Genomic DNA, 27969 nt, shown 5'->3' with positions numbered 1-27969 from the left:
GGAGGAGGGCGGAGCCGACGAGGATGCGGGAGCTTTCCGTCGGGACAAAGAAAAAGAGAGAAAAGAAAAGAAGGTTGGAAAGGAATAGAAAAAAAGGAATGCTGTCTATGCTACTGGTTATCGGCTATCGCGCCCGGAGCGAGGAGCGAGCGAGCGACGGGCGGTCGGTTGCAGCCGTCGATACATACCGGCACCTCGCAAGTGAACGGTGCTTGTGCTTGTGCTTGTGCTGCAATGGAGTGCCGGAGTGCACCTTGTTAACCTACGACTGGTCAGTGGTGGATGGCGAGAAGCACAGACACGGGACAGCGCACACTCTCCGCTCATCACTCTCCAGTCTTCGCGATTGGCATCCCGCCACTTGTCCTGTGCTGTGCACCCGAGACCGTCCCTTTTTTCCCGCGGCGATGGCGACAGTCGAGGACCAACCAACCAACCAACCAACGAAAGAAGGAAGCCCATAAGCCTGCATCTATCTGCACGCACACACACACCTCACGCACTCACGCACTCACGCACACATCATTCCCCACTCACCCGCCGCCGACGCCGCAAGGGTTCACACCATTCAATGCTATTCTGCCAGTAACGAGGCAGGTATGAGGGGCAGAGTAACAGAAGACGCACCGAAGTAGAGTACCTTACCTTGCTCTACCCTAGGTTACGTTGCGTTGCCTGCGCCTGCCTGCTATGCTCGACATCCCATCCGCTCCATGGATTTGGCGTGGGTTACATAGGGTCACATAGGAAGGAAGCTCACTAGAATAGCTAGCTAGCTAGGTTAGCTAGCAGAGAATGGCAGCTTAGCTGGCGGACTGCACATACATAGAGTAACTATCCGCGCACGCCGCACGGGCTTTGCAAAGCTCGCTCTTGGCTCTTGGCTCGGCACACGACCCACATCGTAACCCCCTCCAAGCAAAAATATATATCCACCCTCTCCCCCCCCCCCGCCCCGCCTCTTGTCTGCCCCATTCACGCCTGACCGCTGCACGATTCACGAACTCCAATAACGACACACTACAACGCCCTAACGACAACGACACAACACAACCCCACAACCACGCCCTAACGACAACGACACACCACAACCCCACAACCACGGCCCAACGGCCACCTTCACGATGACGACCTTCCACCCCCACCACCCCGAGCACGCCCCACCGTCGTACCTCGACCGAGACACAGACCTCGTCTCCCTCCGCAGCGCCGCACCCTCCTACACCTCCTCCCTCCCACCCACCTACTCCCCACGAACCTACACCTCCCTGATCCCGGCGCACATGAGCAGCACGCCAGAGCTGATCCCAGCGCACCACGCCTACAACGTGGCGTCGTGGCCGTCTCTCTCCAACCAATCGCAGTCGCGCGCGTACCTGAACGTAGCTGCGCGGCGGGCGCGGCGGGCGCAGGAAGAGGCGCAGGCGGGAATCGAGGCGGATGCGGTGCGGCGCGCCCTGCGGATGGGGATGGGGCAGGGGTCGGCGGCAGGCGCGAGTCGGGCGAGGCTGGATGCTATGCTTGAGGAGGAGGGGGATGCCGTGGGCTTTGAGGATGCGCTAAGGATGGAGAGCAGGAGCTGGGATTTCTTTACGGCCCAGATGAGTGATTGGGAGCATCGGCAGGTTAGCTGGAAGGCGTTTAAGGCGAGGCATGAGAAGGGGAGTGGGAGTGCGAACGGGAAGGGCAAGAAGGGGAAGGGGAAGGCGAGTCGCTGGGGGTTCTATGGTCGCCTCGGGTAGGCGGGATTGTGGTTTGTCCTTCCGCCCTTTCTTTTTGGTTTATCTATGCTACAAAGGGAGTTTTGTTGCTTTCCGAAATGTCGGCTTTTTTGTCCTTCTCTTTCCCTTCTGTCGGGCGCTGGTTCGGGTGTCGCTGATTTATCCCGTGTGTGTTCTTTTCTTCTTTTCTTTTCTTTTCTTTTCTTTTCTTTTTCTTTTCTTTTCTTTTCTTTTCTTCCCTCTGGCGAAATATCGCCAGTCTTTCATTTTGAGGAGACCAACACTGGTGTTTCTCTTTTGCATGTGGGGCGAGCGGGCGGGGCATGTGGGGGGAGCTCCCTTCCCCGGACAACGATCGCGACGAGGGGGTGATTTTGTCTGGCTGAGCCATTCGGCCACCTTTCCTTCATTCCTTGGATGTCCCTTTACTCTACTCTCTGGACGGATGGAGCTTTCACGCGAGCAGGAGGCAGGCAGGCAGGCAGGCAGGTAGATAACAAACAAACAAGAAAAACATTATCACACACACACACACACACACAGAGAGAGAGAGAGAGAGAAAGATAGAGAGAGAGAGAGAGAGAGAGAAAGAGAGAGAGAGAGAGAGAGAGACACGTTGTGGGTTGATTGGCCGTTGGGCGTCACGAGAGGGAATGGCATAATGGCACAACGGCACAACGGGCGGTGGGGTATCGGTATTAGCACTTAAGGTAAGTACGGTAGAGTGCTTGGGCAACTATGGTAGAGTGGAGTGCAGTGGGGTGCTGGAGTGCTGTTAGCGAACTTCCCGTTAGATATGGCTATGGGAAAGTAGAGTGGAGTGAGCGTGTATAGCAAGTGGAGTGGTATCTAGAGCGACCCCACGAATCGACGATTCGGCAACGTGGGGCACGCGACGAGGGTTGAGTACTCTCACACAGCACCTTCGATTATCGGACCACGAGAGCGAGAGCGTTGAGGCTGGATGGAGGCGTGCAGGTGGGGTTGACACTGACACAGGAATCTGCACACTGCACACTGGAAGCTGGATGGAGATGCCGGACCATTACTGGTATTTACTATTGCCAACGGCGGTTACACTGCAGCTGTCGATTCGGGATGCACATGGTGGGATTCTGACGGTGGCTGCGACTCTGTGCGACGGCGGGGAAGCTGCTATCGTTTTTTGTTTTTTGTGTTTTTGTTTAACCGTGGGTACGACGGCGGGGAACTTGGAAGCTCGGGTCTGGGGAAGGCTGGGCGCACGCACATGCATACGCAAGTTCCAAGCTCCCAAGCCGAGTGATCCTCCATGCATGGTTGGCTAAACTCCTCCTCCCCGCGCCCATCGTGAGGACCTCCGTGGGCTACTCTAGAGCAGTCACTAGAGGCATACGTATTCGCCGATCACCACCGCTCTTTCAAGTCGCCTTCCATCTCCGGTTGTCTCGGCAGATCGTCACTGACCCCCGTACCGAAGCACCAAAGTAGGCAAAGCATGCAGTGCTCTCCCAGGGTTCTTGAAAGCTTGTGCTGCCCACCGATGATGTCATTGCGTCTCCCCCTTGCCGTTCAATCACAACCAGCAAGAGTAAATTAGGGGCTGTCAATTCCCCAGCCTCCTGCCGACGACGACGTGCACATATCTTGGTTCCTCTCCCCCTTCCCCTCGTCGGCAGCGACAGCAACTCAATTCGCACCCACCCCATCCCTCCATGTCCGCCGACAAAGAAGAGCGCTTCGGCGCGGCTGACTCCTCGCTCGCGCACGGGCACTTCTCCGGCCACGACGGTCACAGCAAACACCCGCACCTCTTCGCGGTGAAAGTCAAGCTCGTGCACGCAAAGAACTCCTGGGGGAAGCTCGCGAACATCTTCAACCCGAACCACCGACACGACGAGCCACACGAGCAAGCGATCGACCGGCGGCGCGAGGAGATCGCAAACTCGCACCGCTACAAGTCGTTTGCGCCCGAGACCCAGGGGAACGACGTCAAGTGGTACGTCGACGGCCGCGACTACTTCTGGGCGGTCAGCGTCGCCCTCGAGCGCGCGACAGAGTGCGTCTACATCGAGGACTGGTGGCTGTCGCCGGAGCTGTTCCTGCGCAGGCCGCCGGCGGAGCAGAGCGAGTGGCGCTTGGACCGCCTGCTGAAGCGGAAGGCAGAGCAGGGCGTCAAGATTTATGTATCCGTCTACAAGGAGATCACCTACTCGCTCACGTGCAACAGCGCGCACACGAAGAAGGCGCTCGAGAGTCTGTGTCCGCATGGCACCAAGGGCCACGGGAATATCGTTGTGGTCCGCCACCCCGACCACGATCCGTTCCTGCACGGCGCGGATCCCACGTTCTTCTGGGCGCACCACGAGAAGTTCGTCGTCGTCGACCACAAGGTCGCCTTCATCGGCGGCTTGGATCTCTGCTTCGGCCGTTGGGATATGCATCAGCACCCGCTCGCAGACACTCATCCAGAGGACGTCACTGATCAGGTCTGGCCCGGCCAGGACTTTAACAATAATCGCATCATGGACTTTCAGAACGTCCAGGAGTGGAAGGCGAATCAGCTCGACAAGACAAAGTATGGCCGCATGCCGTGGCACGATGTCGGCTTGGGCATCGTCGGGCCGGCCGTGATGAGTATTGCGGATCATTTCGTCGGGGTACGTCTCCGCGCGTGGGGTGGTTCCGGGTCGCGGGATCATCATGGTCGTGGTCATGGCTGACAATTTAGGACAACAGCGGTGGAATTTCCTGAAGCGCGACAAGTACAAACGCAACACTCGGCGGCCATGGCTGCAGCTCCGCGGGATCCCCGACGGCCTAGCCGGCGTGCAGCGCCCGTCCTTCCCGCTCGGTGGCTACATCCAGCACCCGCTGCACGAAGCGGGCTCGTACCCACTCGAGAACCGGGGGCCATGCAAGGTGCAGCTCGTGCGCTCGTCGGCGGACTGGTCGCACGGCATCCTCCCCAAAGACGACAGCATCCAGACGGCATACAAGTCCATCATCGAGAACGCGCAGCACTTCGTCTACATCGAGAACCAGTTCTTCATCACCGCCACGGGCGACCAGCAGAAGCCCGTGCACAACCAGATCGGAAGGGCCATCGTAAACGCGATCGTGCGTGCGCACAAGGAGGACAGGAAGTTCCGCATCATCATCCTGATCCCGGCCATCCCCGGCTTCCCGGGCGATCTGAGGGAGGACTCGGCGCTGGGCACGAGAGCAATCATCGATTATCAGTACAAGTCCATCAACCGCGGCGAACACTCCATCTACGGCCAGCTCGAGGCCCAGGGCATCGACCCGACAAAGTACATCTTCGTGTTCAACCTGCGCACGTACGACAGGCTGCACACCACCGAGGGCCTGCGCAAGCGTGAGAAGGAGACGGGCGTCACGTACAACGACGCCACGGCGGGGCATACGGAGCAGGTGGCGGGCACCAAGGGCAGGCCCGACATCCTCTCGCACACGCCGGCAATGCTGGTGGGCCACGACGACTCCGAGAGCTCGTCCGACGAGGAGGAGGCGGCGGATAAACGGAAGAAGGTCCAGGCCGGCGAGGGGAATGCGCCGGCGAAGGATACGGTCGCCGAGGACGCCATGGCGGGCACGGCAAATATCGCCGACGAACCGTGGGACGACGGCGAGGAGCACGAGAAGATGGGGTTCTTCCAGGAGGAACTGTACATCCACGCGAAGGTGCTCATCGCGGATGACGAGGTCATGGTCGTCGGCTCGAGCAACATCAACGACCGCAGCCAGCAGGGCGACCACGACTCGGAGCTATCCGCCGTCGTCGAACACGGTCCCACCGTCTCGTCGATGCGAAAACACCTCTGGATGGAGCACCTCGGTCTGTTGAAGCCGCAACTACTCGACGGCAGCGACGATCCCAACGCCCAGCCCCCAGGTGACGGCGCGAACCGCCTCGACGCAGATCCGGTCGTCGAGGACCCCATGTCCGATGAGCTGTGGGAGCTGTGGACGACCCAAGCCACGGATAACACGAAAGTGTACCACGACCTCTTCCACGTCGATCCCGACAACTGCAGTACGCTCCCTCCCTCCCTCCCCCCTCCCCCTGTCCTTCTTACCTCTCACTAACACGTGCACAGTCAAAACGTGGAAAGACTACGACAGCTTCTGTCCGAAGCGCGACCAGGTGCCCGCCGGTCACATCTGGGACATGGACAAGTACACGGCGCAGCAGATCAAGGATCAGATGGCAAAGGTCCGCGGTCACCTCGTCTGGATGCCGCTGGACTTCCTCAAGGATGAGCAGATGGCGGAACCGGGGTTGTCGTTTAATGCTGTTACGGAGAGTATTTATACTTGATTCAAGAGGGGTTAATGGAGTGGGAGACGGGCGTTGGGTGTTTTTTCTTTATATGTATGCGGAGTGTACTTGTACGGTAGTGAACATTTGTGTTATTTACGAATGGAGTTCTGATACCCCCTCACATATATCACTCGACATCGCCGGGATCAAGCTCAACCTCCGGGAAACACAATCCCCGACCCGATTAGCCGGGCATCCGACCAGCTATTGGAAACCCGCTAGCACCGTGCATCGTGCCTTCATCAATCGCCTTGTGCCTGACATTCCACATTCCACATCGAGATATCGCGACGCGTCCCACTGCCTGCCATAGGTGTACGGTACTCAGTGTAAGCGGTGCGGTGCGGTAGGTATAAGACATGTCTTCCCTTCCACCAAATCCCACGGTACCAGCAGCATAACACAATGCTCCCGCACCTCCTCTCCCTCGCGAGCCTGTTGCTCGGCGCTAGTGCGACCTCTTGCAAAACCTCCCCCTCCGACGCCTCCTGGCCAACCACCGCACAATGGTCCAGCCTCAACAGCACCGTCTCCGGCCGGCTCCTCTCGACCATCCCAATCGCCTCCGTCTGCCACCACGGGCCCCTGGGCTCCTACAACAGCACCGCCTGCGCCGCCCTCCAAGCCGCCTGGTCATCAGCATGGACCCACCAATCCCACCCGTCATCCATCATGTCCCCACTGTTCACCAACCGGACCTGCCTCCCATCCACCCCGTCCACCGGCGCAGAGGGGGAGTGTACACTAGGCTACTACCCCGCCTACGTCCTCAACGTCAGTAGCGTAGCAGACGTGCAGGCCGGCGTGAACTTCGCGCGCGCCCACGACCTGCGCCTCGTCGTCAAAAACACTGGCCATGACTTCTTCGGCAAGAGCACGGGGCGGGATGCGTTATCGCTGTGGACGCACTGGTTGCGTAGTATCGAGTTCGAGTCGTACTCCGGGGTTCCAGCGGTGCGTGTCGGCGCGGGGGTCAGTACCGTGTCTGTATACGAAGCAGCGGCGGCGGTTGGGCGCGTGGTGGTGGGGGGTGAGCAGCCGAGTGTTGGGTTCGCGGGCGGGTATGTAGCCGGTGGAGGACATAGTCCGCTCACGAGCAGGTACGGGATGGCTGCGGACCAGGTGCTCGAGATGACGGTGGTTACGGCGGACGGCGTTGTGCGGCGCTGCGCAAGGGATGAGAATGGGGAGCTGTTCTGGGCGCTGAGGGGCGGGGGCGGCGGGGTATTTGCCGTGGTCGTCGAGGTCGTTGTTAAGACGCATGCGGATGGCATGGTTACCACCATGCCGCTGCAGTTTGCGACCGAGGACACGGAGGCGTTCTGGGCGGCCGTACGGCAGTTCTTTGCACTCACGCCACGGCTGGGTGCGCTGGGCGTGTACAGCTACAACAACATCATGCCGGGTAGCTTCTCCTCGACGCCAGTGCTGGCGCCGAACATGAGCGCGGCGGGGCTCTACACCGAGCTCGCGCCGCTATACGCCACGCTGCGGGAACACAACATCACGTACTCCGCCAACGCGACGGAGTACCCGCGCTTCCTCGACGCCTGGCGGAACTCCTTCCCGACCGAAGTCGCGGGAATAATGTCCGGCAGCGTGTCGCGGCTGGTGCCGACGGCCGTGCTCACGAACTCCACGACACTAGATACGTTCATGGACGCGTATCGCGCGGCCACCGACGAGCTGTACTACTTCGCCGTGTTTGGCATTTCGCCGCCACCCGGCAGCGAGGGTGAACAGGGCAACGCGGTCAATCCCGCCTGGAGGAGGGCCGGAATGCATATCCTCGCGGGCTACCTCATTCCCGAGAACTCGACGGAGCACCAGGTCGTAAAGCAGAGGGACTGGGCGAATGAGGTGTTTCAGCCCGTGCGCGACGCGACGAAGGGCGCGGGATGTTATCGTGCGTCTCCCCCCTCCCTTAAATAGTGATGGGTGGTGGCTAATGGGTGACAGAGTCCGAAGCGGCACTCACGGAGCCGGACTGGCAGACTGCGTTCCATGGGACGAACTATGAACGCCTGCTGCAGGTTAAGCATACGTGGGATCCGACGGGATTGTTTTATGCGACGAAGGGAGTGGGGAGCGAGGAGTGGGAAGTGGAGGATGGGAGGTTGTGTCAAGTTTGATGTGAGGTGTAGACAGGTGCTAGAGTGGGATGGTAGATGGATGGAAAAGCAGTCAACCAGATCATGAGTCATCACCCCTCCCCAGCGACCACCAGTGACAAAGTAGAATGGAAATCTACATAGTCCAGCTTCTTTCCGTTCCGTCGGTACCGTACTCTGCTCCACATAGCGCTTGGCGGCGCTTACAGTACTAGTACTACTAGGTAGTATGAGATGCCGAAGACGCCTAGCTTTGTCCCGTCGTTTCCTTCACGATGATCGTTAGCTCGTTGCGCTGGAAGGGGGCTTGGCTCGGTCTGGTTTGGTTTGGTTTGGCTGGGTCGTCGAATCATCGGATCATCGATTACTTGCTTGCGGCTAGTATTCCGTACCAACGCACAGGGATTCTCGCTCTCGTTCCGGAGGTTTCTGAAACGATGCAGAGGGTCAATGGGGATTGTAATATAGTACCTACTTTGGCCTGGTGACCGAAGATCATATAAAGGTACCTCAGCGTGTTGGGAAACTGGGGAAGGATATAGAGGCTATATACCTACCGGTATACCTACCTGGGCATACCAAAGTACCGGTATACCGGTACCTATCCGTACGATCGGCATACTCTCGGCCAATCTACCACACATAAGTCACCAGCGGCGCATTCTTCCGTTCTCCCGATGCAACTCGGAAAAACGCAGGACTGCGGCACTGTTGCACTATCCATGTGACTTGGCTATGGTAGAAGGCACATATATTTCCACCTATTCCCGTGTCTCTCAAGGGGCTACAATCTTACACTTCAATCAATACACTGGTTCACGACTACATTACTCTGATTTCAACAGGCGATCAGTGGTAGCAACCGAGTGACAACGTACGGCGGTATCGATGTTCACAGCCATGTGTGGCAAATAGCCGCAGTTATGCCAGGCACAACCCGTAGTTAGTGCTTACAGCGATTCCCATTCCCACAACCCTCCGTTTGCTAGCCCAGATCCACAATCCACAATCCAGAGTCGCGATAACTACATCCGTACCTACATCCATCACCGCTTGACCAATCATCACGCGCATGCGCCAACGCGGCCCCCACCGGCCATCGACCGAACCGCGCTGCATAAGTACTTACTAGCGCGGGAACCCAGTAGTTGGCATTAGTCGGCCCCTAGGTTATGCGCGGCTCCCGAGTGCATAAAGTGGGGGTGAGCTGTGGAAAAATCCTAAGGTTTGTAGGTACAGGATGTATGTGGGTATGTCTTGTAATGTCCATCTGATATGCGCAAGTGTTCATATGAGGCAGGCAGTCTGGTGGGGGTGTGTATGTAGCTTCTGTTGGTTATTGCTGAGGGAACTGAGGGGAGTCAATTCTCTTCCCCGCTATCATAAGGGCGGCTTCGAAGGCGAGTGCACTTGTAGCTGCACTTGCACTTGTATCGTATGATATCGAACGACGGCTTCCCGCGCACTTATATCACTTGTACTAACGACGGCTTCGAATGATCGTGGCTCGAGCCTTCCGTTCGCGGCACGGCTCGCCACGCCGCGACCAAGTTTAGTTCTGCGCGATCGACGACTACGGTCTGGACCGTCGACAACCGGCGAATGGGCCGTGGGAAATCTGCTCTAGTTAGCGGGGATGCTCGACAACGTGGCTGTTCCAAGATAAGGCTCCCCTTCCCTTTCGCCGGCGGGCTGGCACCGGGTATCCGGTGACATGCAGTGCCCGAGCCAAGCGGGTCTCGCTCGCTTGGAACCAGGGATGGCGCGGCGTGCGGTGTGGGGTGCAGGCAATCACCGGCCAGTAAGAAGCGTCCATCAGAGGTTAATCGTTGCAGAGTGCGGCGGCTGCACGACAACTCGCGAACGGATTAGTTGGTTAGTTGGAATATGCGATGGCTGGATCGACACGGCAAGCAGTTGCTATGGAGCCTGCTTCTCCTCACACATAAGTCTGCTCGCTCTGCCTCCCCTCACACCCCTCACTGCTAAGACGGCCATTCACACACCCCACCGATATACGACTCCCGATTCACGACTTCCGTTATACGACTTACGCCCAATCATGTCCGCCGCAGAGAAACCTTTCGAAGTCGGTCCGCTCGAGGCTGACCCCAACCCCTCCGATGTAAGTTGAATGAGACCTCCTTCACCTCGGTGGACTGTGAAACTGACCGTGTCAGGATGACGGCTACGCCTCCAGCTTGTACGATACCTTTAGCCCCTCACCAACCGCCTCCGATCCGCGCTGACAACATCCAACAGGGAGAGCGACACCACCAGCTTGAAATCGACGATGCGGGACTACATATTCGAGAACGGTAAGCCCGCCATCGAATAAAGAAGGAGGACCCAGGAGGCTGACATGGACAAGGCCGGAGATATCACAGATATCAGGAGGGCAAATACGTCCTGCCAAACGACGAGGTACGTCTCCGTCACGGATTCCCCACTCCCAAGTACTAACACCGCATAGAATGAACAAGATCGGTAGGACCTGCTATCCTCGTACACTCAACGAGAACAGCACGCTCACCTTCTAGGCTCGATCTCCACCACCACGTCTGGCTGCTCGCCGCAGACGGAAACTTGACCTTTGCGCCGATCAAGGACCCCCACCGTATCTTGGACGTGGGTACCGGCACTGGTATCTGGGCACTCGACGCTGCCGAGTAGGTTCTACCTACATGCCTGTATGGCGCGACGGGAGCTGATGCTGTTTGTTCAGAACGTGGCCGTCAGCGGAAGTCATTGGGACCGATCTCAGTCCTATCCAGCCCAGCTGGACATTTTCCAACTGCCGATTCGAAATTGTGGTTATCTCCGACGCCTCTCGGAAGAAGCCTGACTGCTAACACCCACAGGACGACGCCGAACTCACCTGGACCTTCCCCAACAACCACTTCGACTTCATCCACTCGCGCACGATGGCGCAGAGCATCCGCGACTGGCCCAACTACGTGCGGCAGATGTACAAGCACACGGCGCCAGGCGGGTACGTCGAGATCGTCGAGCTATTCGGCGACAACTTCTGCGACGACGGCACGCTGAAGCCCAACGGCGGACTGCGCACTTACTACAAGCACTGGATCCCGGCGATGGAGAAGTCGCTCAACTTCAAGCAGCCCACCGACGCCGACTACGCACAGTTCCTGAAGGACGCCGGCTTCGTCGACGTCAAGGTCTACCACAGGAAACAGATCCTCTCGCCGTGGCCCAAGGATAAAACACTCAAGGAGATGGGCAGGTACAATCTGCTGAACGTACAAACTGGCTACCACGCCTACGGCATGGCGCTCTTCACCCGCGTCTGCGGGTTCACCACCGAGGAGGCTACGAAGCTGTGCAATGACGCCAGGGACGACGCCAGCAGCACCAAGACACACGTGTACAACAAGATGCAATTTCCCCGCCTCCGCATCTCTCGCGTCCCAGCGCTGACACATTTCACAGGTGGTTCATCGTGGCCCGGAAGCCAACCGAGTAACAAACGAGAAGAAAATGTGTACATAACGAACGAACGAAAGCACTTTATTTCTCACTCACCCACTCTCCCGTGACCCCGTGCAACCGCGTCCCCGTCCCAGTCCCCGCCCCAGTCCCCGTCCCCAGGGCGACCCCCTCGACCCCCACCCCTCCATCCACCATCCTCCGTAGCAACCTCCCATCCGCCGCCAGTATTCCCCCCAACTCATAAACCCGCCGCCTATACTCCCCACCAAAAAACACCCGATCAACGCACGCCTCCAACTCCCCAGCAACCCTTAGCTTCTCCACATCCGTACCCGTATGCTCCCGCAGCGCAAAGGTAATGCACAGCTTCCCCTGCGCGCGCAGCCGCGATGTGTTACGGCCCCCCGCCAGCTCCGTCGAGGATAAAGTGTGCAGTGCTAGTTGTAGTGTCGCGAGAAGGTGGAAGTCGCTCGCTACGGGAGGCTGAGAGAGAAATAGCCGGGATTGCCGGGATTGCCGCGCGGGCTTTGAGGTGACGGAGGAGCGCATTAGGATTGACGGTAGCGCCGCGGGGGTCGGCGTGGTGGGGTAGGTGCTGATCATTGCGGCGCTGGGAAGTGGGAAGGTATGGCGAAGGAGTGTGCGTTTCGAGTGAGCGTGCGTGTGTGAAACGAGTGTGGGTTTTCGAGGGAGTGAGGAGTGAGCGTGCGTGTGAGCGGACAAAGGACAAAGGAGTGTGTAGGCGGCAGGCCGACCAGGTGACGGGGTGTGTGGCCTCCGTGAACGGCAGAACGAGGGGGGATTAAGTACCCACTTCCTGACTTGCTTACACCTCCCAACTGATCACCCCTTCAAAGTTCATCCCGCAACAGCAAGTTGCAAGTTGCAACAGCCCCCACATATCATCTCCCTATCCCAGCCGAGGACCCCAGCTGCGTACCCCAGCCGAGACCCCAGCCGCGTACCCCAGCCGAGACCCCAGCCGTGTACCCCGGTGTCCGTGCCGTCCGTGGTATTACGGTATAGGTAGGGATACGACGCTCGGAAGCGGGAGGCGAAGGAGGCGGAGCACAGTTATAGTACCGCTAACCCAGGTTTGCACAGGTTTCACGCTTCACGTTTCACGTTTCGGGTTTTGGGTTCCTTTTTCTTCTGGAAGGATTTTGATTTTGCTCTTGCTGGGACCGGGGGGACCGGGGTGGGCTGTATCCGGGAGGAGGGTGCGGCCCTGATGTTTGCACCTCGTGTCAGAGCAGGAGCTGGAGCAGGAGGGGTGAGTAATCACCCCCTCACCCCACGCTGCGCACTGGTGCAGGAAGGTCGGCAGTACGTTGGTGCGGCAATGCGGCGGTGCGGCGGTGTGGGAAGGAAGGTCCTCGGTCGGCGCGGATACCTCGCATAGGTACCCATAACTATACCGGATACCGGTAGGAAATGTTGGTAGACTAGGTACAGCACGAATCACATGGATTCCGAGATTCCGAGATTGTAGTTGTCGTTGCAACTCGCAAACGGAACGGAACGGATCGGTCCGATAGTTATGGGAAGAAGGATGCGCTTGCCGAGCTCGTGAGTCTTGATGAATTCCGTCTGCGGTGCTGCGCCGCGCAGTCTTGAGACGCGTCGTCCGGTCGGTCCGGTCGGCGTGGACGTGTACTCAGGGGGGGGGGGGGGGGGGGGGGGGGGGGGGTTGTCGTGACGATGGTGTCTGCAACGTCCTATTCACTCTCATGTTCACTCACCCAGCACGAGTGTCTGCAAAGTTCCATTCAGTCTAACTTTCACTCACCAATTGTCTGCAATGTCCCATTCACTCTCACGTATTCATGTCAATGAGTATACCTAGAGCACATATATACACAAAGCCTTGTTTTGAAATTTCTAGGCTTCGTCAGAGCCAACTTCCAAGGCTTGGCCTACTACAGTGTGCGGCACCTATTCCAAGTTCCCAACTATGCTTAGTGTGCTGAACTGTGAACAGGCGTCAAGATGTTCATTTAGCGTTGGAATATATCACTCGACTGGCTCGTCACGTAGAATGTCCGCACTGTTAAAACTTGAAGCCTTCTGTCCTGAAATAGTAGCGTACATCTTCTCTAGAGTACCTGCCGTCCCACAGTCTCTCTCTCACACGGCCAGGAGATTGTAAGGTCACGTTACTCGGCGTGAATCTCCCTCAGGGTTCTCTTCGAAATCCCTGAAGAACGTGCGTAGGCTCGCACGGAACTGCCCTGAACACGCGGGATACAGCACTTACTCAGGATATAGAATATGAGTATAAATAGCGTTTACCAGCGGGCTTGCCACGCGGACGCCACGTGTGGAAGTAAGTACTCGGAATTCGGAACTAAGGACTCCGGAATGTATGATATACGGAGGACGTTAATACTCGACGAGAAGAGTTATTGGTCTCCTTATGCTCCCTAGCGATGGCTCGAATGCGGTGGCACAGTGGCCGTGCCGTTTAGCTACCGCAATGCATGAGTATTGGTGTTTCGATGTCTTCAGCTGTCCTCACTGGTGCAAATCACTGCACAAAGTTGCAAAAGTTTCAAGTAGCAAAGTATGTACGGTGGTAGTGCCTCGATAGACTAAAGTTTCTTCCCATCTGTGCCGGCGCCGCTCCGATCAAATACCCACTCGAACAGCCGCTCCACCGCCTGCCCCACGGGCCGATCCAACATCCGTGGCAGGAACGGCACCACCGACAGTCCGAGCCAGACGGGTGCCCACTTGCGCACCGCAACGTTCGCGACATCTCTCAGCGCACGTCCTGAGTACTTGACGACACCATGGACCGTAACAGCAGGCAGGGCCACCGACGCAACAGCGTGGAACAGCGCACGCTCCGCAACGACGGTGCGGTAGTCCTCGAGTGGCGAGACGGGATGGTAGCCCACGGTCTTTCCGTCCAGGTACGGGTGCGTGGGGTGCTCGCGCTTGTACGCGCGCCAGCCCTCGTTCATGACGTCCATGAGGAGGTACGCCCACGAAATGCCGTAGGCGTTGCAGATCAGTGAGGGGTGCGTGGCGGGATGGAAGGAGGCGCCCATGGGGGTGGTGGGGGCGACGTGGCGGTAGGTAGTCAGCAGGAGCGTGCGGAGGCTGCGCGTATATGCGGCGTAGCGGAGGTTGGTAGTCGTCGTGTCGGCGGTGCTGGATGGTTAGCTGGTAGGATGAATGCGGAAATCGGGCAGGGTGTACTCACTGCCCGAGGGATACCTTTTCGGTGAAGGTTTCGTGAGGGAAGAGGCGGTGGTCCTTCTCGAGACCCTCTCTGTCATCTAGGACGGTAGGGGTCATTTTGTTTTGCTTCTCGGTGGCGGTGAGATTTGAAGGATGTAGTCTGGTGTTCTGCTGCGAAGTTGATGGCGAATCGTGGTTCCTATGACCGTTAAATGACGATGTTCACGAGACATCACTCAGTGTGTCCGGTTACCTGTATCTAATCCATCGGCTCTCGCTAGTCGGTTGATCCCTGTCCTCGCGTTTCGCCTTCGCGTAAGTCGTGAGGTTCTTCACGTTCTCCCCACGTCACCCCAAGCGTACAGCAACGAATTTACCTTCCACCACCGCAATGACAACCCCACGGTACCACCCCGCCCATCTACCATCGCATTCGTCTGCACAATAGCTGCTAATCCCTCTCACAGAGTCCACACCTACCACTGCACAGCATGTTCGCACCTCCTCCTCGCCTCCACGCACAACTTCAAGACGCTTCCCACCCGTCGCGGGCCAGGCCTCGATTCCGCCACCATCGTCCCGATGCCTCCACCACCGAAAACACCCAAGCCAGCATCAGCCGAAGATTCCGGCGATGAAGACGACGATGCAGCCGCCGAAGCCGCAGGCTACACGCTCCTCCTGGCGCTGCTGCGGCGCGATCGTGCGCCGAAGGTGGTGACGCGCGAAGATGGGTTCGAGAAGCGCGCTATCTGGAGGTGTGGTAGATGTAAAGTCATCGTGGCTTACATGCTTGATGAAAGTCAGTATAAGGGCGTGAATGGAAAGAAACCGGCCAAGGGCAGTGAGGGTGGTTTCTTGTATGTGTTGCCGGGGGCCCTGACGGAAAGTGGGCTGCTGGGCGAGGGGCAAGAGCTGCTCGAGCTGTTGTAGGGTGACGGAAGGTTATGTCACTACAATTGCTCTTATTGATATTCGATTCACGCGCTCCCATATGTACTTTTCTCTGAACGCTCTGTCAATTGAGAAAGACAGGATCTTCATTTACTCCAAACCAATGCACGTGTAACTAAACGGGTGAGAACCACCCTGCCCCGTCTAATTCGGGTGTGTTGCATACCCACAGCACTCGTACACTCAGCGGTGATCCATTACCATTCCTCAAACAACTACAACTCACCCTCCCCCCTCATTCGATGGCGGACTTCCTCAGATCGTTCAACCGCACATCCCCCTCCGACCGTGAAAGTCCCATCATCCGCTTCTCGCACGACCTCGCCGCCCCGATATCCCAATTCCACGGGCTCGAAACCCCGGCCGCACTCCTCACTTGGGCCATTGAAACGCATGGCGACAAGCGGTGCCTCGCCCAGCGGAAGATCATCGCGCACGTCATGGAGACGAGATTACTCGGGGACTGGCAGTACTTCACGTACGCCGAGGTTGGGCAGCGGATTCGAGAGATGGGCGCGGGATTGAAGAAGTTGCTCAATGGGAGGAAGATTCAAAGGCTGCATATGACTGCTTCAAATAGGTCTCTGGGGACGGCGGTGACTGGGAGTGAGTGCGTATGGTGAGTGTGTATGTGTGCTGACGAAGAACAGTGCGAATTGGTTCATGCTCTCCCATGCAGCAGAGATGGTGTCGATCGAGCTCATCTGCCTCAACAACCTACTCGGCCAGCGGGAGCTGACGCATACCCTCACGCATGTTCCCGCTACGGCGGTGTTCGTGGAGGGTAGTTACCTCTCGAGGCTACTCACTCCCCTCGTCGAATGTCCCCACATCAGACTCATCATTTACGAGACGGCATCAGAGGTCGATACCGACCTCGAGGCGATAAACCGGGATGTTATGACTTTGAAACACGGGCTCGAAGGAAGGATCAGAATCATCAGTGTTGACGAGCTGTGTAGAACCGGACTGGAGGTCATGGAAAACTGTACGCTCGATAAACCAAAAGACGCTGGCGGAACATGGGGCCACATCTATGCGAGGACTCTGAATGAGTACGAGCTGCCATTCCCGGATGCTCTGACAAACGGGCAAGTTGCAGCGGGAGGTAATGCGCGGGAGTGCTGTCCTAACTGTCCTAACTGTCCTAACTGTCCTAACTTAGTGGGAGTAATTAATGGCTGACCGCGTTCAGTTGCCGGAATGCACTACGCACTCCAGGACGGGATTTCAACAGACGATATATACCTCTCGTACCTCCCACTCTACTTCCGTTGCGAATACAACTTCGTCAATGCGCTTTTCCTATTGGGGGTCACCATCGGCTTCGGGACGCAGGTGGAGACTTTCCTTCTATCGGCACCCCACAATCCCAGGTGCTGTCCGGCGAGTTACGGGGACGTGCAATCGCTCAATCCATCGATATTCTTCGGAACAAGGGTATTCTGGGAGGGGATACACGAAAAGTTGCTGAAGGCGCTGGCGTTGCGTCCAATTGCGGAGCAGCACGAGTTCTGGAAATGGCTGGAGAAGAAGCGTGATGTCATTGGAGGCCGGTACGCGCCCATGGTGCACGTTTTTGAGAAGTGGGGACACATCGCCGAGATTAGAGAATCGTTCTTCGGCAACAGGATCAGATGGATCGGAAGCATATGTTCGATGATGCCGGTCGAAAAAAGGGAACTCCTCGGATTGGTGTTTGGTGGTACAAGGGGGATCATGGTCGAGGGCTGGGGACTTCCGCATATGAACTCGTGAGTGTCCCAGCCGCATTCCTTCCATGATGGAGGGTTAAATGATAGCAAGCGATATATGCTTCATGCCGCCGCAGCACCACACGAGGATAGGAATCGGGCGCCCACTACCGAGCGTCGAGGTAAAGCTGGTTGCCATCTCGGAAGACGAAGGCGCTCAAACGAGCCGACATATCTACCGCGGCCTCATCATGATCCGCGGCCCGTCCATAGCGAGAGCAAAGACTCCACAGCGCAGATCGGGAGTAAATTACAACCTCACGTTGGCTGCACAATCATCTTCCGAAGACGACTGGATCGAAACGGGGAGGTTCGGCGAGTGGAATTCGAACAAGCAATCTTTTCGAGTTGTAGGCCACTTGATTGCTAGCCTTACTTCTCGATACCTGGCCGATTACATTCCCGTTGAGCGACTGGAGGCTACCTACAAGGAGGTCGTTTACGTAACGGAGTGCGTTTTTCACCACTCCTGGAGATGCGTCAAACCCATCGCGATACTTCGTAAGTTACCCTCCACTGGCTGGGACGTTTCTAACGTGATCGCAGTGGTTGATGAACTCACCCTCCGAGGGTTAGCGATGAACATCCCCACCCTCTCCCTAGCCATGACCACGATGATTACAGAAGAACTTGAACAGTTTCAGGAGCTCAAGTTGGAGGTCGTCAAAGATCTCCGCAAACAGGCATCCTTGCTGGGTCTTGTTGGATTCGAGCTTGTCGGGGGTGTGGTGATCGAGTTTGGCACGTGGGGGAAGGCGTTGAGGCGCTCGGACGGGACCCTTGATCGCGAGAGAATCATGGCGAAGTACCGAGACGCTGTTGAGGTGAGTACACTGGCCCGTGCATGACGGTGGTGGGGGACGTTACTCTAACCCGTGGGAACGTAGGAGCAGGCGAGGTTGTTGACGGCTGCTGGATAAGAGGTTGAATGTCAGAGTCATGATATAGTTTGAGGGGCGGAAATAATGGTCTGGTATTGTGATTTCGGCTGTTGGTAATTTTTCTCGGGACTGGCGACTGTTGTGATAATTTTCGAAGGACTTCGGGAGACTCGTGTAGGTCTCAGCAATCATCAATGATCATCAAAGTGTGGCTAGTCATCACCCTCGTTTCCTCCAATAGTAGAACCTTTTCAAAGATATCACATGCCACGTGGCCAAATCAGATCTTGAGCCATCGTCCTCTGGAGAGTTTCTCTAGGCAATATTTACTATTAACAATTAAAGTTGAGGCATCGCATAGTTGTGGTGCACCCGCGCGGCTGGGTGCGGCGGGGATCTCAGCACCAGAGCAAGGGTTTATTAAGCTTATTCTGAGTACATTTCGTCTATCCCACCCTGTTATTATATAGCTGTCCATATCATATCGTTTTTTAGCACCCAGTCATACCGAGTAAGTACAAACCTTGCTTATAGTTTCGCATTCCTGCGTGTCGAAATCTGGTCGGTGTACCTTTTTTTTTGTCTAATCATTGATTGCATGCGACCTAGCTAGATCATGGCAATATCACCCCGTTCACCCCCCAGTTTCCACCATGTATTACCTATATTACAAATTCCTTTCATTCCTTCCATAATTCCATTTCTCAACTCCCGTCCCATTGCCTTGATCTCAGCTTGCCCAGTTACAAATTCCCTTCATTCCTTTCATTCCTTTCATTCCTCAACTCCCGTAGCATTGTCATCATCTCAGCTTGTCCAGCCCGCAATTGCTCAATCTGCGAATCTCGCTGCTGAATCTGCTGAGTGATACCGATTGCCTGAATCATCTTGTCACCCAGCGCTGCCATACCTCCCAGAATTGCCTGCACATTGGGATCAAGCCCAGTACTGCTAGCACCCGGTGCAGCCGCTGTACACTGCTTCCGTCTCTTTAGCCTTTGTGCCCTCATCCCCGCTGAAAACTCATCACCATTCATGATCTCCACCTCTGATTCCCCATCGTCCGGTCTCGCTCTTCGCTTCATGGACAACGTTGAAACCAGATTCCGTCTCCTGATATCAGAAGCCTTTTTCTCCTGCGCCAACTGCCTAAGTCTCTTTTGCGTATCCTCAATTTTCCGCTGTTCGATATCGATATGTTTCATCCATTGATCCACCGCCTGGCTCAGCCCTTGGACCGTTTCCGACTCCTTGCCGCCTCTTGCCATGTCTCTCCTACGCACTGCAACGAGATCGTGTACAGTACTCCGGGGATCGCGGAGGTTAACACCGGTCTTTTGCTCTAGCAGATGCGACATCCGTTTCCAAAAATTCGTCTTGCCGCCATAGACATGCTCGGACTGATTTGCAAGGCACAACTTAACCAGTGACAGCCGTAACTCGTCGTTCAGCTGAACTTTTCTTTTCGCTGCGTGATTCGGTGTGTTCTCTATGATGATTTGCAGTTCCGGACCGGGAGTAATAGGCGGGCTGGACGGGATCATCACTGGCAATGATGTACTTGAACCGGGTGACGAGTGGCTGACGCTGGATTGACACCAATCAGTATGTTGGCGAATGCCGTCGCGAGCAGAATGAAAAGCCGACCTGGAAAATCTGTTGAAGTTCCTATCGACAGCGCGGTGATGTGGGTAAGGCTGGTAGGGAAGGCCGACAGCTGGTGTAGTCCTGTCCATACTGCCAAACTCCGCTCTCCTCACGCCGCTGTGCTCGGCTATCCTCTCGGCACCGCTGCCATACTCCGCTCTCCTCTCGGCGCCGCCGCCATACGCCGCGCCCGGAACCCTCCTCTCCACCACCACCACCTCGCATGGAGGCGCTGTGCCCGACGCGCCCGCTGCGCCCGCTGCCGTTTGCTGGAGAATCTTGTCGCTCATAGTTGTCGTATGTATGTGTAGAATCAAACCGTTCTCCCGGAGAAATTTTACTGAGTTTTCACTAGTTAAGCCGCTAATTCCTAGCGTAGTCCCGTTTCGATCAGCCCGCACCCTGGAGTTGCGAAAGGTCCTCCTTTTTTTCATCTGAGGGCTCGGCGCGCTAACAACCAGCCTCACAGAGATCCCTCTGGGACCGCGAAACCCCCCTAGTGTGTACACCCTCGTCCAATTCAAGACACAATACTCTTACATATATAGGAGATACAGAGGTCCTTCGGTGTTTGAGACGTGAGCGCCGACTCGTCGGGGACTATGGACGCATTCTAAGGATCGTGCCGAGCCCTTCGTGGTCGTGTGTCAAGTTCTTTTGTCCCAGCCAAAAGATAAGCGGACGGATACAGTCAATTCAGCGTGTAAAGAGAGACTTGATACTTGGATACAGAAAAGACGGGCAATTGAGGACAGAAGCATACAATTTCATCGTATGTCTGGCTTCATTCTATCTCACCCGAAGGCAACACATTCGTCATTCATGTCGTTATCTATCACTCCGCGCTTGGCATTCGGGACACTTGGAGATTCTATCACCGGCAGGGGTTCGGCCAGGAAGGCCAAGGCGTCGAGATAATCAGTAACGGACTCGAGGGTCTTTCGCCGAGGGGGCGCTAGTGGTGGCAGCCATAGTTTCCGTTGTGATTTGTCGTGGTAGGTTCGCCTGTTTTCAGTCGCGGCTTTGTTGAGCGGTGGGGGGTTTTCGCCCCATTGATGGTGTGGGAGAAACAATTGAGAGAGAGACAGAGAGAGATAAAGAGGAGTGGAGAAAACGCACTCGGTGCTTGGAACTGCATCGCCGTTGAGAGTCGTTATTGACGCTGGTTGCTACCGTCAACGCATGAGATGTCACTCGCAGTCGAGTGACGCCGTGTGAGGCGCTGCACGACAACCATGTAGCAGCTGGTAGTGACGGCGGCTTGGATTCATCATGTCCATGGGCTCCAGTACGGAGAAGCCAAAATTTCCATCTCTCTACGGGAAGGCATCTTGCGTACTGCTGCCTCGAGTCCCAGTGACGTAGCCCGGCAAAGGCAACGGCGAAAATAAGAATGATGGAGAAGTTCATGTTCTATTCAACTTTGGAGTGCCATCTGATATGGCTATTCTCAGCTGCTACAGACTGTGTCTACCCATTACTTCCCAAACTCCAACTTCGACAGCTAACCTATGACGAAACATGCACAAAATCAGAGGATGAAGCAAACTAGCCATTACATAGCGGCAAATAATAAACGAAAACCAACACCCCCGCCAGTGCCTCACGAAAAACCCCGTAATCATGTAAAACCCCGTCGGAAACCCATGGACGCACACAGGCAACCGAGTACGCCTCCAAGATGTAATGAATAACACCTTGGAACCCTTGACTCGGAAGCGCCTTCCACTTGCCACATGCGTCTCATGTTCCGCCAGAATCACAGAGTCGTAACCAAGCCTACCCCGTAACCGTCCTTCCAATACTTACTGCAAGGCAGACTCCTCGGATACTTGGAGGAACATCTGCCGTCTTATTCCATCTCGGTAGATGGGTCTCCGCCGAGTCGAATGAGAAATTGCAGCTGTCTGCTCGTGTGATCGCAACATATGCAGCCTCCCACAGGTTGCAGCAGCAATCGATGAAACCATCCCACCTGTGATCGTGATTAATCTTCATCGCGCTTCGTAACGTCGGAATACATCCGCACAAATGCGGTATCTCAGCTTCTCGATTCCCGGATCGTCCTCGTCGATAAACGTCGCTGTCGTTGAACTCCCGCCGGTGGCACCTACTCGAGGCCGTGTTCCCACCAACTCTGGCCGCGTTTCCGTCTCGCATCCCGATTACTAGTGTTTTATACTCCGGCTGTAGATATCCACCTGTTGAGCGGCGCTGATAGTTTTGGCGTGGTCTTTCCCAAGAGTCTCCTCGTAGCCGTCGATGGTTCTCTGGTAGGACCGCAAAGCTTTGCCGTACGCGCCTTGCTTCGCAAAGACGCTGGCCATGTTGTAGACGGTATCCAGAGTCCTCGGGTGGTCTCTTCCAAAGATCGTCTTCTTGCCGTCAAGTGCGCGTTAGTACCGCGCCAGGGCGCCGGCATAGTTTCCCCGGAGCGCAACGGCAAGCGCCATGTTGTTGACTATGTTGAGAGTCACGGGGTGGTCTCTTCCGAGGGCCGTCTCGTAGCCGCCAAGTGCGCGCTGGTAGAACTCCTTGTCATTGCCGTAGTCTCCTAGCCCGCAAAAGCGGCACCCATGCACGTGACGGTGTTGAGTGTGATAGGGTGGTCTTTTTCGAGCGCCTTCGCTTTGCCGACGAGTGCACACTGGTACCACACCAGGGCGCTGCCGTATTCCCCTTGGCCAGCTTCGGCAAGTGCCATTTTGTTCACAGTTTCGAGGGTAACTGGGTGGGCTTTTCCAAGGGTCCGCTCGTAGCCGAAGAGGGCGCGCTGGTAGTACTCCATGGCGCTGCGGTTGTCTCCTAAACCCGCAAATGCGTTCCCCATGCAGGCGAAGGTGTTCAGTGTGTTGGTGTGGTCCATCCCAAGCGCTTTCTCTTTCCTGGCGAGCGCTCGCTGGGACCACTCCAAGGCGGTGCGATGACCCCCTTACATCTCGAAGAGGACGGCGATGTTGTGGACGGTATCTGGAGTCTTCAGGTGGCCGGCTCCTAGGACCTTTGTTTCGCCGTCTAGTATCCGCTGATACCATAGCAAGCAACCCGCGGCATCCCCAATGTTCATTAGAAAGAAGGCTAGCATATCCGGTAGCAACGTGTTGAACCCGAAGCTATGGCGACTGCTCTGTTGATGCCCGAGTGCGACGGCCGCATGCGTGGCCAGGTGCAAATACTGAATGTGATTGCCTAGCATGCCCCGCGGGAAACCATCGCTCAATAGACCATAGAGGCTACCAAGAATCCAATCCCTCCGCTGGATGTTGTCCGACGCGATTCGATTGCGGATGCACAAAGCGACGAGACTGTGCATGCGAAAGTTCGACGATTCGAGGCGGTGAATCAGCGAGAAACTGAGAAGCGGGGCGAAGGCCATGTGGAACTGCACGTCGCTCTGGTCACGGAGGTGCAGGGTGTCCCGCAGTAGTTTCACCGGTATGTCGTCGAGGCTGAGGAAGCTGATGAGTTCGAGCAGCTGCACGGAGCGAGGGTTGTTACACTGGATTCGGTCGATGGTAAGCTTCCAAGTCGTCATCACCGGGAGGGGGCAGGCCCGGCGGGCGTAGCCTTGATCGGCAGGATCCAAGGGCTCTTCGCGGGATACTTCCAGGAGCTCGTGCTGGTGGCGATCGCATCTCTGGAACAACTCCAGGTAGTCTGGGATGGTCATTCGGGTTGCTCGGATGCACGCAGCCGCTTGCGCTATCGCCAGAGGGAGCTTCTGTAAGATATTTATGTGCTTGAAAGCAGCCGAAGAGTAGAGTGAAGCATCGGTTCCAACGAGGCCCAGCAGTTTCGATAACATCTCCATTGCTTCACTGCCGCTCATCTCGTTGACGTCGACACCAGCGCCAGTGGGCACATACCCAGCAGGATTTCCGACGAGGGTTCCGTCGCGAGTTGTAAACAGGATCGCGCCTCGGTCGACGGGAAGGTACCTCGTCGGGTAGGAGTCGACCTCGTCGAAGTTGTCAATGACCATGGTCCAGTTGCCGCTGGCAGGATTGTCCAGCCAATTCTTGACGCCCATTAACCCGCTTTCACCGCGAGTGGCGCCCGGATCACCTAAGATGTCGGCTTGACACCCAATCTCCAGATAGCCGTGCTTGAAGGCCTCATGTGAGTCGCAGTGCACCCAGAAGATGTGGTCGTCAGGCTGTAATTTCTTTCTCTGGTGGCAGAAGTCGACCGCAATCGTAGTTTTCCTTTGCTCGAGTTAGATTGCCATCTGACAACATACATCGACAGACATGCATGCAGGGCCACCCATGCTGGCACCTCCGAGTCTCTGGAAATGGGACCTTACCCAACACCTCCCAGCCCGTATAATGCAGCCCGTCGTTGCCCTCCCCTGTTTAATAGCCATCTGAGTTGGCCTAGGGCATCCATTCTCCTGACGAAGCCCGGATTCGCCCACAAGGGTGGCTTGAAGAGGGGTCCGGAAACTGGTACATAGATTACCCGATTAGCCCTTGTAAGAGTGTTTTAGGGAGGTCAGCGTTTGGATGTTACTTACCACCCTTCTCTGTGGATTTGTTCAGTGGAGTGTAGTCAACCGTTGTGGCGTTTCCTGAACGGGTGCGGGCCGGACTGTCAGTCGAACGGTTGCCCTGCACGATGTGGCAGCTCAGGAGTACGAGTTAGCCGCAAACCAACGACCGTCAGCCCTTCTGATCGGAAATTGTTCACTCTGTTACTAAAGTTTTCCGTGTTGTTGCGGATTGTCGTATTCCAGCTGCCGTTCGTGTTGCCGCTGTCTCTTGCGTCGTTGAAGTAAGTCTGTTGGGCACCTGGCCCGATGGTAGAGTTGTGCCGCTCACTCGACCGCTGTGTAGGTAAGTCATCGTCAGCCGGCCAAACAGCGAGGATCTCGAAAGCGCCTGAGCCTCCACGAAAGTTTACCTGCCTGTTCCCGGATCGGTAATGCGACGTCATGATGAATGGCGACTGTTAACGCATCGAGCCTAACAAAGCTGGAGGGTTGCGGTTTGGGGTACCGAAGGAAGATTGTCGAGCAGTTTCGGGCGTTATCTAACTTAGCTGTAGGGTGATGTGCGAGGGTGACGTGTGGCAGAGTTGGGTCCATAGCATGCAGGTCTATTACGGTTAGCCGCATTTTGGGGCTGGGGATATGATACTATTACCTGGGGCTGCAAGCTCGCTATCGAATCATGTGATGGAATCTCCACGGGGGTTTGTTTGAAGGGGCGCTGGGAACGGACTTTTGAATAATAGTTGAAGTGATACCGGTATTCACACTCTGTATGGTACTTATTTGTGTACGATGATGCATATTCCGACCAGGCTGCATTCACAGCCCCGCTCATTCGTTTCAGCTGAGCCTTCGGAATCGCGCGCAGTGTACGTGCAGTCACTTCTAAGGTGGCTTACGTTAATGCAAAGTAGTTCACGTCAAGCTGACGTGCAGCTGAAGCGGGCAGTACCAGTACGTACTGGGGTGTTGGATGGCCATGGACGAGCCCATTGGGCAGTTCTGTGAAGATTTTCGGCAGGCTGACGGTTAGCCATACGGCGGAGTAGGGACGGCTGTAACTCCGGAGCCGCAATGCGCAGCATTCCAGAACCAGCCATGCAACCCACGCCACCCCGAAATGCGTACAGAGGCTTGCAGCGATGTCAGAGGCTTGTTGCTCCGCCTCCCTGATCGAACCGGGTATCTTCGTCTGCCGGACACGGAGCAGACCTGGGTTGGGACAGCTTCCTCCATTCAAACAACAGTCGGTTGCCTGTGATTGAGTGTGGGCACGCATCAGAAGTAGGGCGGCGTCTAGGCTGCGAAAGTTGGGTGGCCGTCGTTGCTTGCAGGTGGAGGGGTGTATGATGCCACCAAGGAACGGTGAAAGCTAGAGATGACATAGGCAGCGTGGTAAAGATGTGGCAATGGCCTGCATCGGAGCTGGAAGGAGAAGAGGGTGAAAGAGGTGCAATGAAGAGGGCAAAAGAGGTGCAACGGAGAAGAGAGAAATAGATCCGGAATGGACCATCGGCAGGATGGTGTTACATGCTCGTATTGAGGGACGCGGAGTGGATGCGGCTTGACGTCATCGCTGAGCGCCGAAGAGAAGAGACCCCGGTGGGACCTGAGTGCGACCTTGAATTCGGGGAGAGAGACTTTGCTGGGACCCGGTGGGACCAAGTGTTATGAAGCGGAGAGCCGACGTGGACGTTGAATGTTAAAATGTTTTCTGTTGCTGCATTTCTGTTGTGATGGTCGGTCCTCGTTAGTTCAACACCACAGTATTTACCAAAAGTTCAAAGATGGCACTCTTTTCTTTTCTTACCAAGTGAATCACTTCCTACATTTCTTGTATCTGGTCGTCGGTCTCACACTACCCGCAGTACCTGTCACGGCTCAGGACAGAATGGCCAAGAAAGAACCAGAACAGGAATTGGATAGCACGGGAGGTAGTGTCCCACCCTGATAGAATCTCGGGTAGTCACAGCAAGAGCGGTTCATTCAGAAGGGATTGGAACACAGGGATAGATAGTAATAGCACAGAGACAAGTTGAGCAGGAGTGAGCAAGCGCCGAGACGGTCTGAGGCAGTGTATTATGGAACCCTGTATAAAAGCACGCTGTTGATGGAACCTGTTTTAAGGTGCAATCACCAATGTATCCACAAATGAAAGCATTCAAAACTGGGCCGTTTCTCAGTGCCAGCATGAAAATATGTACTGCTTACTCTGAGCTACACTCCGGTGGAAATGGTAAACACTTTTTGCGTAGTTCAAACGGCTATCCCCGGACAGTTTACGACAAGTCTACGGCCTAGGCTCAGTGGGTGACACCACGTAGCGCTTACGCGAGAGCACAGCTCAAAGGGCGTTTGAAACCGAGTTTCCCACTACAGAATTTTCCGATCACGTGTTAAGGTGTATGGGTAGACTAGATGGCCACTCAACCGTCGTCAGGGAAATCCCACCACCAGCACAAGCAGAACACCGAACACTACCGGCAATACCCCTCAAGACTATTCCGCTGTGAATTATCAAAATCCCTGACTGTTATTTTATACTCTATATCTATCAAAGACTCCAACGTCTCGAAACCATTCCAGTCAGACACTATAATCTTAACAGTTATAAGGTACCAATTTCGCAACGAGAAACCACCATGTCATCCTCCAACGTTGACATGGTTCACCTTGTATACCCACACACGCCAGGCGTGGCACTCTCCACCAGGCACACGGCCGGTGCAAAGATTGAGATTGCAAACACCCCTGCCGGGTTAAAAATGATACTGTAACAATACCAGCTTGCGCAGCGCCGCCTACGCCAGATGTATGCCGCATGCGAACATGTGACACTGGAACCAGTTCGGGACGTCAGAGTGTATGGTATTATTGGGTATAGAATAAAACTCAGGAATTTCGATGATTCACAACGGAATAATCTTAACAGTGTTTCTTCAATGGTTGTTTGGTGCGATGATTGTGTTCGGTTTGGTTGCACGTTCGATTTGACACTTATAGTCATCCCGATCCTCGGCACGTCATTCCTCTACAGTGCGGCCTGATGCGGCTCCTTTGCTTACTTTGCATCGGAGTTCCCCGCGGCCTAGCCTTGAGTCGCCGTCAGCTCTCTTCGGATAGTCTTCTTGACTAGGCAGGTGGTAAACACCACGCGCCCAAGACAGATCGGAGTTTCCAAGCAATTATCTTCCTCATGCGCCGGCAGAGTTCTTCCCTCGAAGTTGTCTGCCCCCATAGGTCAATGTTCGATTCTCTCGTCATAACAGTTTTTCCCTTGATCGGAGTTCCTACTGCGGGGCCCCATGATCTGTGATCTCAAAGCCCTCTGGACTGTTATCCCAATCACCCGCATCTCCGATCACTGTCTAGACTCTGGAATCTGTTGGCTTCCTCCTTCCTATCTTGTCCTTGATCGCTTCTAACTATGCCTTCGGCTCGCAACTCTA

General features: G+C 55.8%; 11 protein-coding genes across 11 annotated transcripts; 6 read left to right on the top strand and 5 right to left on the bottom strand.

Annotated features, from left to right (window-relative positions):
- The first annotated feature begins 945 nt into the window (after positions 1 to 945).
- Positions 946 to 1934, top strand: BZA05DRAFT_413728 (uncharacterized protein). Its single transcript, XM_051485214.1, has one exon. The coding sequence runs from the start codon at positions 1125 to 1127 to the stop codon at positions 1740 to 1742; it is 618 nt and encodes a 205-aa protein (XP_051334567.1). The 5' UTR covers positions 946 to 1124; the 3' UTR covers positions 1743 to 1934.
- Positions 1935 to 3291: 1357 nt separating this feature from the next.
- On the top strand, positions 3292 to 6190 carry BZA05DRAFT_477932 (uncharacterized protein). Its single transcript, XM_051488335.1, has 3 exons — positions 3292 to 4360; positions 4440 to 5757; positions 5822 to 6190. Exons 1-3 carry the CDS (start codon positions 3416 to 3418, stop codon positions 6040 to 6042), a joined length of 2484 nt encoding a protein of 827 aa, XP_051334566.1. The 5' UTR covers positions 3292 to 3415; the 3' UTR covers positions 6043 to 6190.
- Position 6191: 1 nt separating this feature from the next.
- On the top strand, positions 6192 to 8206 carry BZA05DRAFT_413724 (FAD binding domain-containing protein). Its single transcript, XM_051485213.1, has 2 exons — positions 6192 to 7951; positions 8005 to 8206. Exons 1-2 carry the CDS (start codon positions 6451 to 6453, stop codon positions 8175 to 8177), a joined length of 1674 nt encoding a protein of 557 aa, XP_051334565.1. The 5' UTR covers positions 6192 to 6450; the 3' UTR covers positions 8178 to 8206.
- A 1778-nt stretch (positions 8207 to 9984) lies between these two features.
- On the top strand, positions 9985 to 11786 carry BZA05DRAFT_413718 (S-adenosyl-L-methionine-dependent methyltransferase). The gene is made up of 9 exons (XM_051485212.1): positions 9985 to 10281; positions 10337 to 10359; positions 10419 to 10474; positions 10528 to 10580; positions 10630 to 10643; positions 10697 to 10825; positions 10882 to 10966; positions 11018 to 11553; positions 11607 to 11786. The coding sequence occupies exons 1-9, from the start codon at positions 10219 to 10221 to the stop codon at positions 11638 to 11640; spliced, it is 993 nt and encodes a 330-aa protein (XP_051334564.1). The 5' UTR covers positions 9985 to 10218; the 3' UTR covers positions 11641 to 11786.
- A 2411-nt stretch (positions 11787 to 14197) lies between these two features.
- Positions 14198 to 14909, bottom strand: BZA05DRAFT_466464 (mitochondrial 18 KDa protein-domain-containing protein; the record flags this gene model as incomplete). Its single annotated transcript, XM_051487791.1, has 2 exons — positions 14198 to 14762; positions 14815 to 14909. The coding sequence occupies 2 exons, from the start codon at positions 14907 to 14909 to the stop codon at positions 14198 to 14200; spliced, it is 660 nt and encodes a 219-aa protein (XP_051334563.1).
- Positions 14910 to 15134: 225 nt separating this feature from the next.
- On the top strand, positions 15135 to 15871 carry BZA05DRAFT_413716 (uncharacterized protein). Its single transcript, XM_051485211.1, has 2 exons — positions 15135 to 15197; positions 15260 to 15871. The coding sequence occupies exons 1-2, from the start codon at positions 15184 to 15186 to the stop codon at positions 15723 to 15725; spliced, it is 480 nt and encodes a 159-aa protein (XP_051334562.1). The 5' UTR covers positions 15135 to 15183; the 3' UTR covers positions 15726 to 15871.
- Positions 15872 to 15988: 117 nt separating this feature from the next.
- Positions 15989 to 18420, top strand: BZA05DRAFT_477928 (uncharacterized protein; the record flags this gene model as incomplete). Its single annotated transcript, XM_051488334.1, has 6 exons — positions 15989 to 16365; positions 16397 to 16854; positions 16942 to 17500; positions 17553 to 18001; positions 18047 to 18324; positions 18388 to 18420. 6 exons carry the CDS (start codon positions 15989 to 15991, stop codon positions 18418 to 18420), a joined length of 2154 nt encoding a protein of 717 aa, XP_051334561.1.
- Positions 18421 to 19124: 704 nt separating this feature from the next.
- On the bottom strand, positions 19125 to 20318 carry BZA05DRAFT_423005 (uncharacterized protein; the record flags this gene model as incomplete). Its single annotated transcript, XM_051485853.1, has 1 exon — positions 19125 to 20318. The coding sequence occupies one exon, from the start codon at positions 20316 to 20318 to the stop codon at positions 19125 to 19127; it is 1194 nt and encodes a 397-aa protein (XP_051334560.1).
- Positions 20319 to 22196: 1878 nt separating this feature from the next.
- On the bottom strand, positions 22197 to 22816 carry BZA05DRAFT_449731 (uncharacterized protein; the record flags this gene model as incomplete). Its single annotated transcript, XM_051487390.1, has 3 exons — positions 22197 to 22406; positions 22470 to 22562; positions 22616 to 22816. 3 exons carry the CDS (start codon positions 22814 to 22816, stop codon positions 22197 to 22199), a joined length of 504 nt encoding a protein of 167 aa, XP_051334559.1.
- Positions 22817 to 22873: 57 nt separating this feature from the next.
- Positions 22874 to 24870, bottom strand: BZA05DRAFT_242102 (uncharacterized protein). Its single transcript, XM_051479927.1, has 3 exons — positions 24545 to 24870; positions 24335 to 24473; positions 22874 to 24233 (listed from the first exon to the last, which is right to left on the bottom strand). The coding sequence occupies exons 2-3, from the start codon at positions 24415 to 24417 to the stop codon at positions 22961 to 22963; spliced, it is 1356 nt and encodes a 451-aa protein (XP_051334558.1). The 5' UTR covers positions 24418 to 24473; positions 24545 to 24870; the 3' UTR covers positions 22874 to 22960.
- Positions 24768 to 25994, bottom strand: BZA05DRAFT_242107 (uncharacterized protein). Its single transcript, XM_051479928.1, has 4 exons — positions 25420 to 25994; positions 25173 to 25350; positions 24931 to 25125; positions 24768 to 24855 (listed from the first exon to the last, which is right to left on the bottom strand). Exons 1-3 carry the CDS (start codon positions 25797 to 25799, stop codon positions 25060 to 25062), a joined length of 624 nt encoding a protein of 207 aa, XP_051334557.1. The 5' UTR covers positions 25800 to 25994; the 3' UTR covers positions 24768 to 24855; positions 24931 to 25059.
- Between the last annotated feature and the right edge of the window lie 1975 nt (positions 25995 to 27969).

This window comes from Tricharina praecox, assembly GCF_024521635.1.
Source record: "Tricharina praecox strain CBS 144465 chromosome Unknown BZA05scaffold_60, whole genome shotgun sequence".
NCBI classification, from domain to species: Eukaryota; Fungi; Ascomycota; class Pezizomycetes; order Pezizales; family Pyronemataceae; genus Tricharina; species Tricharina praecox.
This window is presented reverse-complemented; position numbering and strand designations above follow the sequence as displayed.

Coding starts and splice junctions, on each gene's coding strand:
- BZA05DRAFT_413718 (XM_051485212.1), top strand. CDS start 10,219: ATGTCCGCCGCAGAGAAACCTTTCGAAGTCGGTCCGCTCGAGGCTGAC. Junction 10,360..10,418: donor GACGGCTACGCCTCCAGCTT/GTACGATACCTT, acceptor AACATCCAACAG/GGAGAGCGACACCACCAGCT. Junction 10,475..10,527: donor GGACTACATATTCGAGAACG/GTAAGCCCGCCA, acceptor GACATGGACAAG/GCCGGAGATATCACAGATAT.
- BZA05DRAFT_477932 (XM_051488335.1), top strand. CDS start 3,416: ATGTCCGCCGACAAAGAAGAGCGCTTCGGCGCGGCTGACTCCTCGCTC. Junction 4,361..4,439: donor TTGCGGATCATTTCGTCGGG/GTACGTCTCCGC, acceptor TTAGGACAACAG/CGGTGGAATTTCCTGAAGCG. Junction 5,758..5,821: donor CGTCGATCCCGACAACTGCA/GTACGCTCCCTC, acceptor ACACGTGCACAG/TCAAAACGTGGAAAGACTAC.
- BZA05DRAFT_413728 (XM_051485214.1), top strand. CDS start 1,125: ATGACGACCTTCCACCCCCACCACCCCGAGCACGCCCCACCGTCGTAC.
- BZA05DRAFT_242107 (XM_051479928.1), bottom strand. CDS start 25,799: ATGCGTGCCCACACTCAATCACAGGCAACCGACTGTTGTTTGAATGGA. Junction 25,351..25,419: donor GTGAACTACTTTGCATTAAC/GTAAGCCACCTT, acceptor GAAACGAATGAG/CGGGGCTGTGAATGCAGCCT. Junction 25,126..25,172: donor TAGCGAGCTTGCAGCCCCAG/GTAATAGTATCA, acceptor TAACCGTAATAG/ACCTGCATGCTATGGACCCA.
- BZA05DRAFT_242102 (XM_051479927.1), bottom strand. CDS start 24,417: ATGGATGCCCTAGGCCAACTCAGATGGCTATTAAACAGGGGAGGGCAA. Junction 24,234..24,334: donor TACGGGCTGGGAGGTGTTGG/GTAAGGTCCCAT, acceptor ACTCGAGCAAAG/GAAAACTACGATTGCGGTCG.
- BZA05DRAFT_413724 (XM_051485213.1), top strand. CDS start 6,451: ATGCTCCCGCACCTCCTCTCCCTCGCGAGCCTGTTGCTCGGCGCTAGT. Junction 7,952..8,004: donor GAAGGGCGCGGGATGTTATC/GTGCGTCTCCCC, acceptor AATGGGTGACAG/AGTCCGAAGCGGCACTCACG.